Source organism: Sphaeramia orbicularis, chromosome 21 (genome assembly GCF_902148855.1).
Source record: "Sphaeramia orbicularis chromosome 21, fSphaOr1.1, whole genome shotgun sequence".
Classification (NCBI taxonomy): domain Eukaryota; kingdom Metazoa; phylum Chordata; class Actinopteri; order Kurtiformes; family Apogonidae; genus Sphaeramia; species Sphaeramia orbicularis.
The window spans coordinates 33,358,561-33,371,213 of NC_043977.1; the positions used below are offsets into that span (position 1 = coordinate 33,358,561).

The window sequence follows — 12,653 nt, forward strand, 5'->3', positions numbered from 1 at the left end:
TCAAAGTTTATTTTTTTAAATAACAAATTGTACCTGTGCCACTTAAGTTACTCATTACAAAAAGACCTCTGAAGGAAGTGTGTTAATTCCAAATCACATGACCTGCTCCACATGATGTCATTACCTCCTGAAGAAAAGACTGACAAGACTCCAAGGTATGTTCTTTCTCCTCTTTCTTAGTTATTTAATATAAAGTAGTGTGTGAGTCAAGTGTGTATTTATCACACTCTTATGTCAACAGTGTTACTACAATATTTTTCTAAATAACTTTCAATTTCAATTTTACTCAGTTGTAAATATGATATTTAGAAGAATCTTTCTGTAAAAATGCCATGTGATGTTATGGTTCTGTTGATTTTAGGCCTGAAAAAAGCAAAAATGTCAACTAAACCTGTCAACTGTTACCCTGTAAAGAGAACTCAAAAACTCCCTCAATTATATATTGACCCATCTGTTATCTCTACTCATTTTTTGATTTTGTAAGTTTAGTATGAAAATCCCTCAACAGTTGTCAACATATCTTATACAATTGTTAACTATATATTAAACTGACAACAGTAATTTCATCAATCAACCTGCCTAAATACATTAACTGTGATTGGACTTACAGGCTGTATGTGATGCAGAGCTGGTGAAGTGGTAGAAAAAATTTAAAGGCATTATGTGACACTTGTTTTCCTTTTCTCTATTTTTTGTCGTAGGACTTGGTGTGATTGCCGTTTAATTTAGCTGTTGATGTTGAATGTGCAGGAGTGTTTCTGACCTGAGAGCATCACCTAGGTAGAGTAATCTGCAATTTTCTCTCACCATACTATCAGTAGCACTTCCAAAACTCCCAACAGAAGGAATTTAGTGCAAATAACTACACTGTAAATTGAAATGGACAATATTACAGTAAGTGGAATGACTCTGGTAAAGCCTGGAAGCTGCACTTTTATAACAGACACAGAACAAGACCACTTTCTACTGCAACTGGACTCAAATGTGTATTTTTTCCCTAAAACCTAAACAAACACCATCCATCCCTCTTTTCTTATTGTGATCACAGTTTAAATCTAGGTTTTTAATTATTACGTCTTTGCCAATCCAGCTCTGGAGAGGTTTCAGAGGGAAGGAGTGATGTCTGTTCAGATGAGTAAACAGCAGAAACGTGGGTAAATTCACACAAAGACACTAAACAGTGGGAACTCTGACTGATCCGGCTGCAGGAGGTCGACCATGAAGCAAATGGTCCCTGACAGGCCTTCAAACAGACTGTAGACACTGGTCACTGAGCGCGAGCCTGCTTTAAACTCCTCCGTGAAAATGAACTCTGCAAACCTTTGGATAGAGAGAAGAGAAGTCAGTGAAAAGTGGATGGTGATTAAACTGCAATTTGTGGAAAAACAGGCATCACATCACGAGGTCATGTCCTCCAAAGGGTGCATGTGAACCACTTATACTGTACTTGAGTGTTTCCATTTTAGTTTAGAGTCTCGCTCTACAACATGCAGGATTTGCATTAGCATCACTTAGTCCATGCTGAACAGCCATCAGTAACCTGAAGCATCTACTTATATACCCTTATATAAAATGTACATGTACCCTTATAAATGTTTAATAACTTTTGAACCACAAATCCTAAATAACCCATAAAATCCCAAACATACACTCGCGACCAAAATCATTTGCTGATTTAATATCTGCTGATCCACTAATCCTATCAATACACCCAAATAATTGGTGTAAAATACAGTTATTCATCTTTTCATGGTCATCAGATATGACCCATTTGGACATTCAGAAGCTCCGTAGTTACCATGGAAACACCATCATTTTCTACAACACTGATTCACCAGTAAAAGCCATGGAACTGGATCAATGACAGTGGATGGAGACACTGGGTTTATGTTCAGTTAATGATATATTTTGCCAGAAAGTCACTTTTTTTCTTCATTTTGTCTGTTTTTGATATAAATACTCTCAACGTCAATTTGAGCTTTTCTGGACATCAATCATGATCAGTAAATTAAATGTAGGATAATACCTGATTTTCTCTTAAGAATGTAAAATACTGAGCATAATATTAGAATAAATGGTGATAAATCACTTAAGAAAAGCTAAAAATAGAGAAAAAAAATCACAAAAATAGCACTGGGTCTTTATGGGATAATTCAGGTAAAATGCTGTTTTCTCAGCTGTTCAGCAGCATCAGATGTGACCTATTTGCACATTCAGAGGCTCTGTGGTGAATTTAGAATCATATTCTGCAAAACTGATTATTGACTCACCAGTAAAACCCATGTAATTTGATGAAGAATATTGGCTGCAGACACTTTTCACAATCACATGATAATATGTTTCACTGAAAAAGCCATTTTTTCTTTAGTTTTGAAATAATAACCTTGGAATTTCCTCTTCCTTCTTTTATCAACATCTATGATCAGTAAATTCAGTGTAGGGAGACACAATACTTTCACTGGAAATGCAAAATGCTGGGGAGAATAGAATAGAATAGAATAGAATAGAATAGAATAGAATAGAATAGAATAGAATAGAATAGAATAGAATAGAATAGAATAGAATAGAATGTCTTTATTGTCATTGTACAGGTACAACGAAATTGAAAATGCAATCCTCTAAAGGTGCCATAAAAGTACAAATAATTTATAGAGAAGAGTATAAAAACTGAAAATATAAAAGAAAAACCCTGATGGCATAAATATCTGAAAAAGCAGTATAGAAAAGTGTCACCAGAAGTATAATGTTAGAATACATGGTGATTTATTTTTATTGTAGACTTAAAAGGATAAAAGTGTAATATATATATCAAAACATAAGACATGATGCAAGTAAACACAATTAAAACCCTATGACAATAAAAGCAGAATTCATAACATGAATAAAGCATCCTTGAACACATAATGTAGATGGATGTCATGGTGCTGTTTCCTTCTGCTGCATCAAACAAAGCCAATATCCCACAGACACAGAGGAGCTGCCATGTTGCTTGTATGAGCAATAGAAATGCCACATGAGCAATGACACGTCCACCTACTGCATTTTTACAATATCAAATAATAGATTAAAAGGATGGGAATTTCAGCAAAAATCGATGTCATGAAATCTAGCTACAAAGTCTGAAATCACCTCAGTCAATCACAAGGAGGGGGTGGGATTTGTGGCCTACCACCAGGAGATGTGGGGGCATGTGTTTTGGTTTCATTTTTGGCAGGCTGTTACTGAAGATTTTGGCCAGTCATGTTCTTTTTAGAGGTGAGGGATAAAACAAAATAATAATAATTGATTGACAGCTGTACTGACCAATCACTGTCTGATTGTGGTTCATCACAGAAGCATCACAATAGGATCTGGGAAACAACTACACTCCTCCAGACAGAGGAAGGCTAACAATTAGATCACAGGTGTCAAACATGCATCCTGGGGGCAAAATCCAGCCCGCCAAAGGGTCTAGTCCAACCCGTGGGATTAATTTGTGAAATGTAAAAATTGCACTGAAGAAATTAATCATTTTATTTCAGGTTCCACATACAGACCAATTTAATCTCAAGTGGGTCGGATTAGTTAAACACTACCATAATAACCTACACTACCAGGCAAAAGTTTGGACTCACCTTCTTATTTAAATGACATGAGATGGACCACAGATGGCCAACAAGAGCTCAGCATCATTTGGAACTCCTTCCAGACTTTTGGAAAACATTTCAGGTGATTACGTCATGAAGCTCATCAAGAGAATGCCAAGAATGCACAAAGCAGTAATAAAAGCAAAATGTGGCTATTTTGAAGAATCTAAAATATAAAACATGCTTTGAGTTTTGTCACACCTTTTTAAACTACATAATTCCATATGTGTTCATTCATAGTTTTGATGCCTTCAGTGAGAATCTACAATGAAAATAGTCTTAAAAATAAAGAAAAACCAGGTGAGTCCAAACTTTTGCCTGGTAGTGTATAAATACTCACAACTCCAAATGTTTCTCTTCTAGATGTAAACATTTTTATGTCATTTTACTGTATTTACATTAAAACAAACAATCATTTCACACAAAAACAAGAATAACCTGAACAAATATGAAAAATTTGAAATATCTGAAGTGTAAGTTTACCTATATTCTGCATCTTTATTAAATGTTTTGTGTGTTTGTTGATCCACTGCGATCTGTAAGTTATAATGTACATGTGTAAATGATAAACTGAGACATACTATTGTTGAAACTGCACTTAGTTTTCTTAACAATTTCAGTTTTTTCATGTTATTCACATTGTTTTAAAGGATAATTGGTAGATGCAAACATTGTCATTGCATAATTTTACTTTTTTCGCTCTAAAACATAGAAGAAAATTTGGAGTTGACATTATTTATATATTATTATGTTATTATTTCACTGGTTCGGCCCATTTCAGATCAAATTTGGCTTAATGTGGCCCCTGAACTAAAATGAGTTTGACACCCCTGAATTAGATGGATATCATCATGGTGTAAAACATCCTATTGAAGCCACAAAAAAACTTGAGCAAATGATCGTATTTCTTACCTCTGAGCACGGTAGATGTATTTAGAGTTGCCTGTGAGACGATAAAGCAGGAGGAAGACATAAGCACTGCCCGCAACTCCATGACAGATGCCAGGTCCCTTCTTCAGCAGACCCTTCTGCCAAACCAGCTCCCCACTGCGAATACATGTGTCCAGGTACTGGGGCTTCTTGTTGATCAAGTAGGCTTTTGCAAAAAGATATGCCACACCTGCATGAAAAGAGGACAGCATTAATACTCCAAACAGCAGAAACTATGGGGAGGTGATCTGGACAGAAAAATATTATTACAATGTTTTTAGTCATCATTTTGATCTATAATCTGCAGTCTTTCTTTTTTTGAAATACACTGACTAGAAACAGCTGATGGGTTTCTCCATTTAAATTGTGCAATATTTAGTCATCTCTAGCAGAAATGCAGGACATGGGACTTGAGAATTACTTCTGTCACACTGATGCAAGAGCGGATATTTTGCAAAACTGATATTTTCTTTATGTCGCATGTAAATGGTATTTTAGGTCACAAAAAAAGAGATTTTTTTAAAAACACTTTCCAAATTGAAGATTTCTAGAAATTATGGTTTGTGTGTATCTGTGACACCACCTTTTGCACATGTCTGTTAGTTTGTGTAATGACCCTGCATCTGAAACATCAAATCCAGGTTCTTTAAATCAGTGTATGACCTGGAGTAGATCAAGGCCAGCATGGATAGCTTTGGGACACCACATCAAAAATATTTACCATACCCACGTTTGGCATCTTTCCTTTCAGCACAACTTCACTTCTTCACTTTAACCTACTTTATTAACAAATTGGGCCCAAAAATACACAAAAAAATCACCAAATCTGTACTGAAAAAATATACTATTGACTACAATAAAAACCATAAACATGCTCAATGTGCAAATATTGGATAACTAGAAGCACTCGGAGAGCGCAGACCTCCGCCAAGGCTGATCAGTGGCCCCCCCCCGTGGGCCCCCCCACCCCCGATCACCACCAAAATTTAATCATTTCTTCCGTATCCCATTTCCAACAAACCCTGAAAATTTCATCCAAATCTGTCCATAACTTTTTGAGTTATGTTGCACACTAACGGACAGACAAACAAACAAACAAACAAACAAACAGACAAACAAACCCTGGCAAAAACATAACCTCCTTGGCGGAGGTAATCATCAGTTTGATAGAGAGCATAAAGATTGGACTGTGTTTCAATGGAACAAGTTCATGCGGTCTGATGAGTCCAGACTGATCCTGTTCCAGAGGGATGGGAGCATCAGGGTGAGAACAGAGGAGGATGAAGTGATTACCCAATCATGCCTAGTGCCTGCAGTACTAGCCTGTGGGGGCAATGTAATAATCTGCTTCAGTTGGTCAGGTCTAGGTTCAACAATGCTGCAAATGATGCAAATAAATGTTGTGACATTGTGTAAGCTTAAAAAAATCATGCTACAGTGAATGAGTGCAATAATAGGAAATATTAGAGCCACACTATGTATAAAACGACACAAAATATTCCAGTATTCTTCTTTTTTGGGTTTGAACATCCCAGTGGATAGTTTTTATATTCTGAAATTCTGAAGGAAAATGACACAAACTTTATGATTCACTGAAATGAAGCTTGTAAGACTGTAAGACTGATAATTACATAAGATCATCAGATATCCCATAGAAGACCCAGAAGTTTTTCAACATAAAGATGAATTTCTTCATATTTATATATAAAGCTAACTGCACTGTCTTGTAGGACTTTATCTTGTACATATTTTGGACCTTATATTTTATATATAGTTACCTGTTTGCACTGAACAAACAGAAGCTCTCCAATCTCATTGTACATTCAGTATAATGACAATAAAAAGCATTCTATTCTATTCTATGAACACAGCTGATCATACCCGGGGCTCCATGGCACCAGTGCACCAGTTCATTCTCTCTCTCAATGATGGCGCCCAGCTCTGCAGGCCAGTTGCAGTTCTGCTCTTGATTCATGAGAAAATCCACACTCTGCCACACCAGGTCCTTCTCAGCCCCGCTGAGCATGTCCTGGTAGCTCAGCAGCATCTGCAGCACCGATGAAAGGCCGTGGGCGGCACCTGAAGGGAGGGAGGACGGGGGAGTGGGACGCATGTACCCACCAAAGCAGACATGCAGTGAAGCACCATGCCAGGCACACAGGAACAAACCAAACAGACACAACCTGAAGCAAACAGGCAGAACATTCACTGAAGGATGACTGGAAGGCTCCATGTTTGTTTTCTGCCTCCCATCGTCCAAACTGCAGCACACTTTACATATTTGACAGCCATGTTTTGAAAGTAAATGCTTTGTTTTTCAGCACTGGATAAGACATGTCAGTTCAGCAGTACTTATGGTTAAACATGACATTTATAGTAGTTGAACGTCTGTCAAGTACATAAGCAGCTGCAAACGACTTCCCTTCTAAAAACACTTCAAGACCACTCTGTCGGGAACTAGGGCTAAATACTATATATTAACTGATAAAAATAAACCATGAATAATTCCTAAATATTATGAAATTAAGGCTGGACAATATATATATATACATGTGCATGTGTTGTTTCTGAATAAGGTGGAAAAATACTATAAATACGGTTAGTAATTAAGTAAATAAGGTTTAGGGCTGGCTACTAAATTTCAATTGTTTCATGATATTTGATATTGACTGAACTGCTTATATACTACAGAGTATAACAAAAGATTACATAGAGATTGTAGTATCTAAGGAGTAAATCTCTTATGTATCAGTATTCAGCATGCACATCATTTATTTTATAGATTTTACTGACGGTATTATCACAATAGACAAGTACAAATGGTGGTAAATAGGTTGTAAAACTGGTCAAGGTGAGAAGTTGCCAGGGTGCTAAAACAGGAATTAATGATTTCTGCAGTTTATTTTGGTAAAAATTAATACTTAAAAAAAAATCATTGATCCAGTTTTGACACCAAGGTATCAGTATTATTGGTATTATTATATTTGAATCATAACCAGCCCTAATAAGGTTTCAAAGACTGGATGAAGTATTTTATTCTTGTTTGTCTAATCCCTGAGAGTGATCGAACTGAATCCATGCTGTAAATAAAGCTGAGACAGTACAGTCGTCCTTGATCAGACTTCCTGAATGATGCTACTGGATCCATGCAGGGTAAACCCAGTTCTCCGACACAGTGAAGCCAGTGTCTGTTAGTAACCTTTGTAGATGTCAAGCAAATCTAATGAGACACCTTGTGGTGAAAAGCTTTTCAGTACAGGCAAACTGTAACACATGCAGCATCCTCCCCAAGGTGTATCTACATCAGCATGAGTAGAGCTGTAGTTTAGGATGTCAGTGTCAGGTTTGTACACCTCCTCCACCTCCTCTATGCAGCTCTTGTATCCATGCAACAATGGCCAGCGGGGCTATGCTTACTATGAACTCTGTGTTGGTCTGATAGTTACTGAGGAGCTCCAACACTGATGACTCTCTTCATCCGATGCAATCAAGGAAAGGAGAGTTAGCTTTACACATGTTAACACACCAGTCTTTCATGATTAATGCTCTTTAAGGGCTTGACAATTTAGACAGTCGATTTGATTATTTTCACTGTGTAGCCGAAGATCCTCTTATAGTTGGGTTGCAGCAACCCTGAAAGAAGGTTTCATACTAAAATGTTCATTTCCTACATTTTCAGAATAAATGGACTCAGCTCAAACCTGTTTTCCTTACCAAGGTACTCTGTTCCATAATACGAGTACATGAGGGGAAAAGGCTTTCTCTTCCTTCTGGCATACTGTTTTCCTGATTCGATGATAGCCTGGCAAATTGATTTGATTTGATCTTTGCTCAGAATCTGCAGGAAAAAAAAACACGTGCATAAAAACACACTGTGGTTACTTTCACAGTCAATCATTTCAGAAGAACAGCTGTAAAAATAAACTCTTGGTTGGTGTGATAGTGTAAAATAAAACCATGTACAGTGGTAAGGTTTTGTCATAGTATATACATATACATATATAGTACTTGTATATGAATATTGGTGTGTAAATTAACATTCCTGTAGATATTCACAGCAGCAGTTGAAAATCTGAGCAATGTTGAATTTTTGTACCTAGTGTTTTTAGACAGAAATGACAAGTTGATTCAACCAAATGTCCATCAATAAAAACATATTTACCTCCGCCAGGAGGTGTTGTGATCGCTTTGCTTTGTGTGTGTGTGTGTGTGTGTGTGTGTGTGTGTGTGTGTGTGTGTGTGTGTGTGTGTGTGTGTGGGTGTGTGTGTGTGTGCGTGTTTGTTTGTTAGCAAGATAACTCTAAAAGTTATGGTCGGATTTTCATGAAATTTTCAGGAAATGTTGATACTGGCACAAGGAAGAAATGATTAAATGTTGATGGTGATCGGGGGGGGGGTTAAAAATATAAATAATAGGATAACAACTTATGAATAATGTCAACTCCAAAGTTTTTACTATGTTTTTGAGTGAAAAAAAGTCAAATTCCATAACGTAAATGTTTACATCTACAAACAGTACTTGAACATAACATGAACAAATATGAACCTGCAAATTCTTTAAAAAAAATAAGTGCAATTTTAACAATATTACACCTTAGTTTATAATTTATACATGTGTATTATAACTTACAGATCACAGTGGATCTAGTAACAGGCAGAATACTGGTAAAATTAGAGTACTGTTAAGACATTTCAGGTTGTTCCCATTTTTTGTAAAAGGCTAGTCTGTAAACGTAAATATTTCTGTGTAATTTTAACTTTTTTTAAAACTGAAACAGACAGAAAATTGCAGTTTTCTTTATTTATAGGTTATTATGATAGTATTTTACTGGTTTGACCCATTTTAGATTGAATTTACCTAAAATTATTTTAATATCCTTGATTGTTAATATCTTTAGTGTAACTTTTGCATTTCACAAATTCATTCCAGGGGCCGGATTGAACCCTTTGGCGGGCTGGTTTTGGCCCCCGGGCTGCATGTTTGACACCTGTGTCTTAATACCTTGCAAATTAAAAGCACTTCTCTTACTGGCAATTTAAATCAACTTAGAATTGAGTCCAATGAACTAATGATATTAAGTCTAATGATTATACAAAGCAATTAACATTGCAACCAATTTTAAGTTAAATTAACTTGGCATTTAGTGTGTTGTACTTAAAATAGCAATCCCATTCAAATCAAGCATTTAAGTTTAATACACTCAAGTTTTCATTACTCATTACTTAAATTTTTTAAGGCAATGGGTTACCTCAGATTTTTTAACCCTTTCATGCATAGTGGTCACGACAGGCATATAACTTTATTATTGTTATTATTGCTATTTTTTTGTCACTTTAGCCACTTCAACAAACTTGTTTATATTGTTTAAATTTTCATCTCTATTTTTCTTTTGTATTGACGCATACTGTCTTGCACTGCTGTACACACTTCAATTTCCCCCTTGGTGGATCAGTAAAGTATGTCTTATCTTATCTTATTTTCTGATGATGGGTTTTAGATACATGTTCCTTTCCTTCAAAAATTAAACGCATGATGTCCAGCTGAGTGGACATTTTTGTAACTGCATGAAAAAAACGTTCATTAACCCTTTCATGCATGAGTTATGAGTTATGAGAACCTTAATCAAGATTTTTTTCCTCAGTGTTTTAATTCCTCTTTAGGCATGAGGAAAACAATGCCATTAATTTTTTTTTTTTTTTTTTTTTTAATTTTTTTTATGAACCTATTTTTCATGGAGTTGCAAAAATGTCCACTCAGCCGGACACCATGCATTTAATTTTTGAAGCCAAGAAACATGTATTTACTGACATACTGTGTGAAAACTATGTAATAATTTTTTTTAATGCCACTAATCTGATGTTTTGTCACATTTTAACATACTCTAATACTAGTTATTACTCACTTTATGAAGATAATATGCAAAAAAACAAACAAACAAACCTTTTTGTTAAAAAAAAAGCAAAAAACAAAACTGTTAATTACAGTCTAATAATAATAACAAGTAACTGATTTACACTCAAACATGTTCCTGCAGGTCAGGTTTATCAAGAACAGCAAAATTACAGCAACGGTATGAATGTCGGTGTATGGGATGATCCACTGTGTTTGCTGATATGGAACTAAAACAATAAAATCCATGAATATACAAGAGAACAGCTTTTAATAACTGTCCACTGCAGTGGCCACTATGCATGAAAGGGTTAAAAAAAAATCACTTGTATTGTTTTTTTGTTTTTTTTTTCATGCCTAAAGAGGAACTAGAAGCACTCGGAGAGCGCAGACCTCCGCCAAGGCTGATCAGTGCCCCCCCACACACACACACACAAACAAATTGGGCCCAAAAATACACAAAAAAATCACCAAATCTGTACTGAAAAAATATACTATTGACTACAATAAAAACCACAAACATGCTCAATGTGCAAATATTGGATAACTAGAAGCACTCGGAGAGTGCAGACCTCCGCCAAGGCTGATCAGTGCCCCCCCCCCGTGGGCCCCCCCACCCCCGATCACCACCAAAATTTAATCATTTCTTCCTTATCCCATTTCCAACAAACCCTGAAAATTTCATCCAAATCTGTCCATAACTTTTTGAGTTATGTTGCACACTAACGGACAGACAAACAAACAAACAAACAAACAGACAAACAAACAAACAAATCCTGGCAAAAACATAACTTCCTTGGCGGAGGTACTAAAATCACTCACGAAAAATGATTGACTAAGGTTCTCATAATTCATGCATGAAAGGGTTAAGTAAACTCAGCTCATCTCACAGTGTGGAAGCAGCCCACTCATTGACATTCCATGTGGGTCTCAGTGTGGGTGGGTGGAGGGTCTCACCTCTATGCCCAGCTTCTGTTTGAGGACCAGAGCCGCGCACAGGTATCCAGCCCTCCCCACAAACAGCTCATCCGAGCCGCACTCCAGAAAATTGATGGGCGCACACACCTCCCACAGGTTACGAAATTTGGTCAGCGGCTTAACAAAATCAGCCAAGCCCATGGATTTATAGATCATAGATGCCACGGCGTAGATGCCCGCCCCGCCGAGCAGAAAGGCGGCGCGCATGTTCTTGTCCGGCTCCGCGTCCACGTATCTGACCGACACGTCTATGATCTGCTTGGCCGTCTTCAGGTACGCGTCCCGGTGCTCGGAGAACAGGGGACACTCGCTGACATGATACAGCATGTAAGCCACCCCTGCCGGACCATCGTACAGCCCTCCGTCGCAGTCGCTGATGTCGAGCGGAACCTTCTTGACGATTTTGTCCACGGTGGCGGCCACGGCAGGAACGATGGCCTCGGCGCTCTGGCCCGGGAGGAGCGCACCTTTGTAGTCGGAGAAGCGGTTGGCAAAGCAGCGGTTGTTTTCCATCACCGATGAAAACACGACATAAACGGAACAAGGTGCAGGCCCGCACTAAAACCGCAGACAGCCTGAGGGGGAAGCCTGCTCAAGGTATCCAAGGATGAGAGCACAGGAACACGTTGATTGCTCATCCAATCCCATCCGCCCTCAGCTGATTGGATGTCAGTCTGCAGTCAACAGAATGATGGCCCAGCCTCACTCTGGCCTCATGGGACCACAGTGACCTGCACTATTTGGCTCTATTTTTAAGTGGCCTCTTTTACTACTTACAGCCTACTTTTATTGAACATCATTTGCAAAAGTACACTGTAAAAAATGACCGTAGAATTAACACCAAAAAGTTGTAAAATTGCAACATAAAAAAACTGTGACAATACAATGCAAAGTTGTTTATTTGAAAAGATTTTTGTGTTAACAATTAAATCAAATATAGATGTAGTTTTTACAGGAAGAGTATGTGAACAAAACCAGATTTGTATGTAGAAATTATGTATTTTTTTCAATTGTTTTTAAAAAATAAAACTGTATATTAAAAAACAATGTGGTGCCGTTTAAATTGCAAGACCATAATGTTGAAATAACAGCGCATATAAATAAATAAATAAATAAATAAATAAATAAATAATAATAATATATATATATGTTATAAAAAGTAAACATTTAACAATTTAACTTTTTTTTTTTTTTTTAATTCCAATGTTTATTCAGAAGTCATACAAAAT

At 36.9% G+C, this 12,653-nt stretch overlaps 1 protein-coding gene across 1 annotated transcript; it reads right to left on the bottom strand.

Annotated features, from left to right (window-relative positions):
- Positions 1–488: 488 nt before the first annotated feature.
- On the bottom strand, positions 489–12,224 carry LOC115413016 (lanC-like protein 3). The gene is made up of 5 exons (XM_030125734.1): positions 11,404–12,224; positions 8,271–8,394; positions 6,438–6,635; positions 4,539–4,746; positions 489–1,320 (listed from the first exon to the last, which is right to left on the bottom strand). The coding sequence occupies exons 1-5, from the start codon at positions 11,935–11,937 to the stop codon at positions 1,161–1,163; spliced, it is 1,224 nt and encodes a 407-aa protein (XP_029981594.1). The 5' UTR covers positions 11,938–12,224; the 3' UTR covers positions 489–1,160.
- Positions 12,225–12,653: the final 429 nt, after the last annotated feature.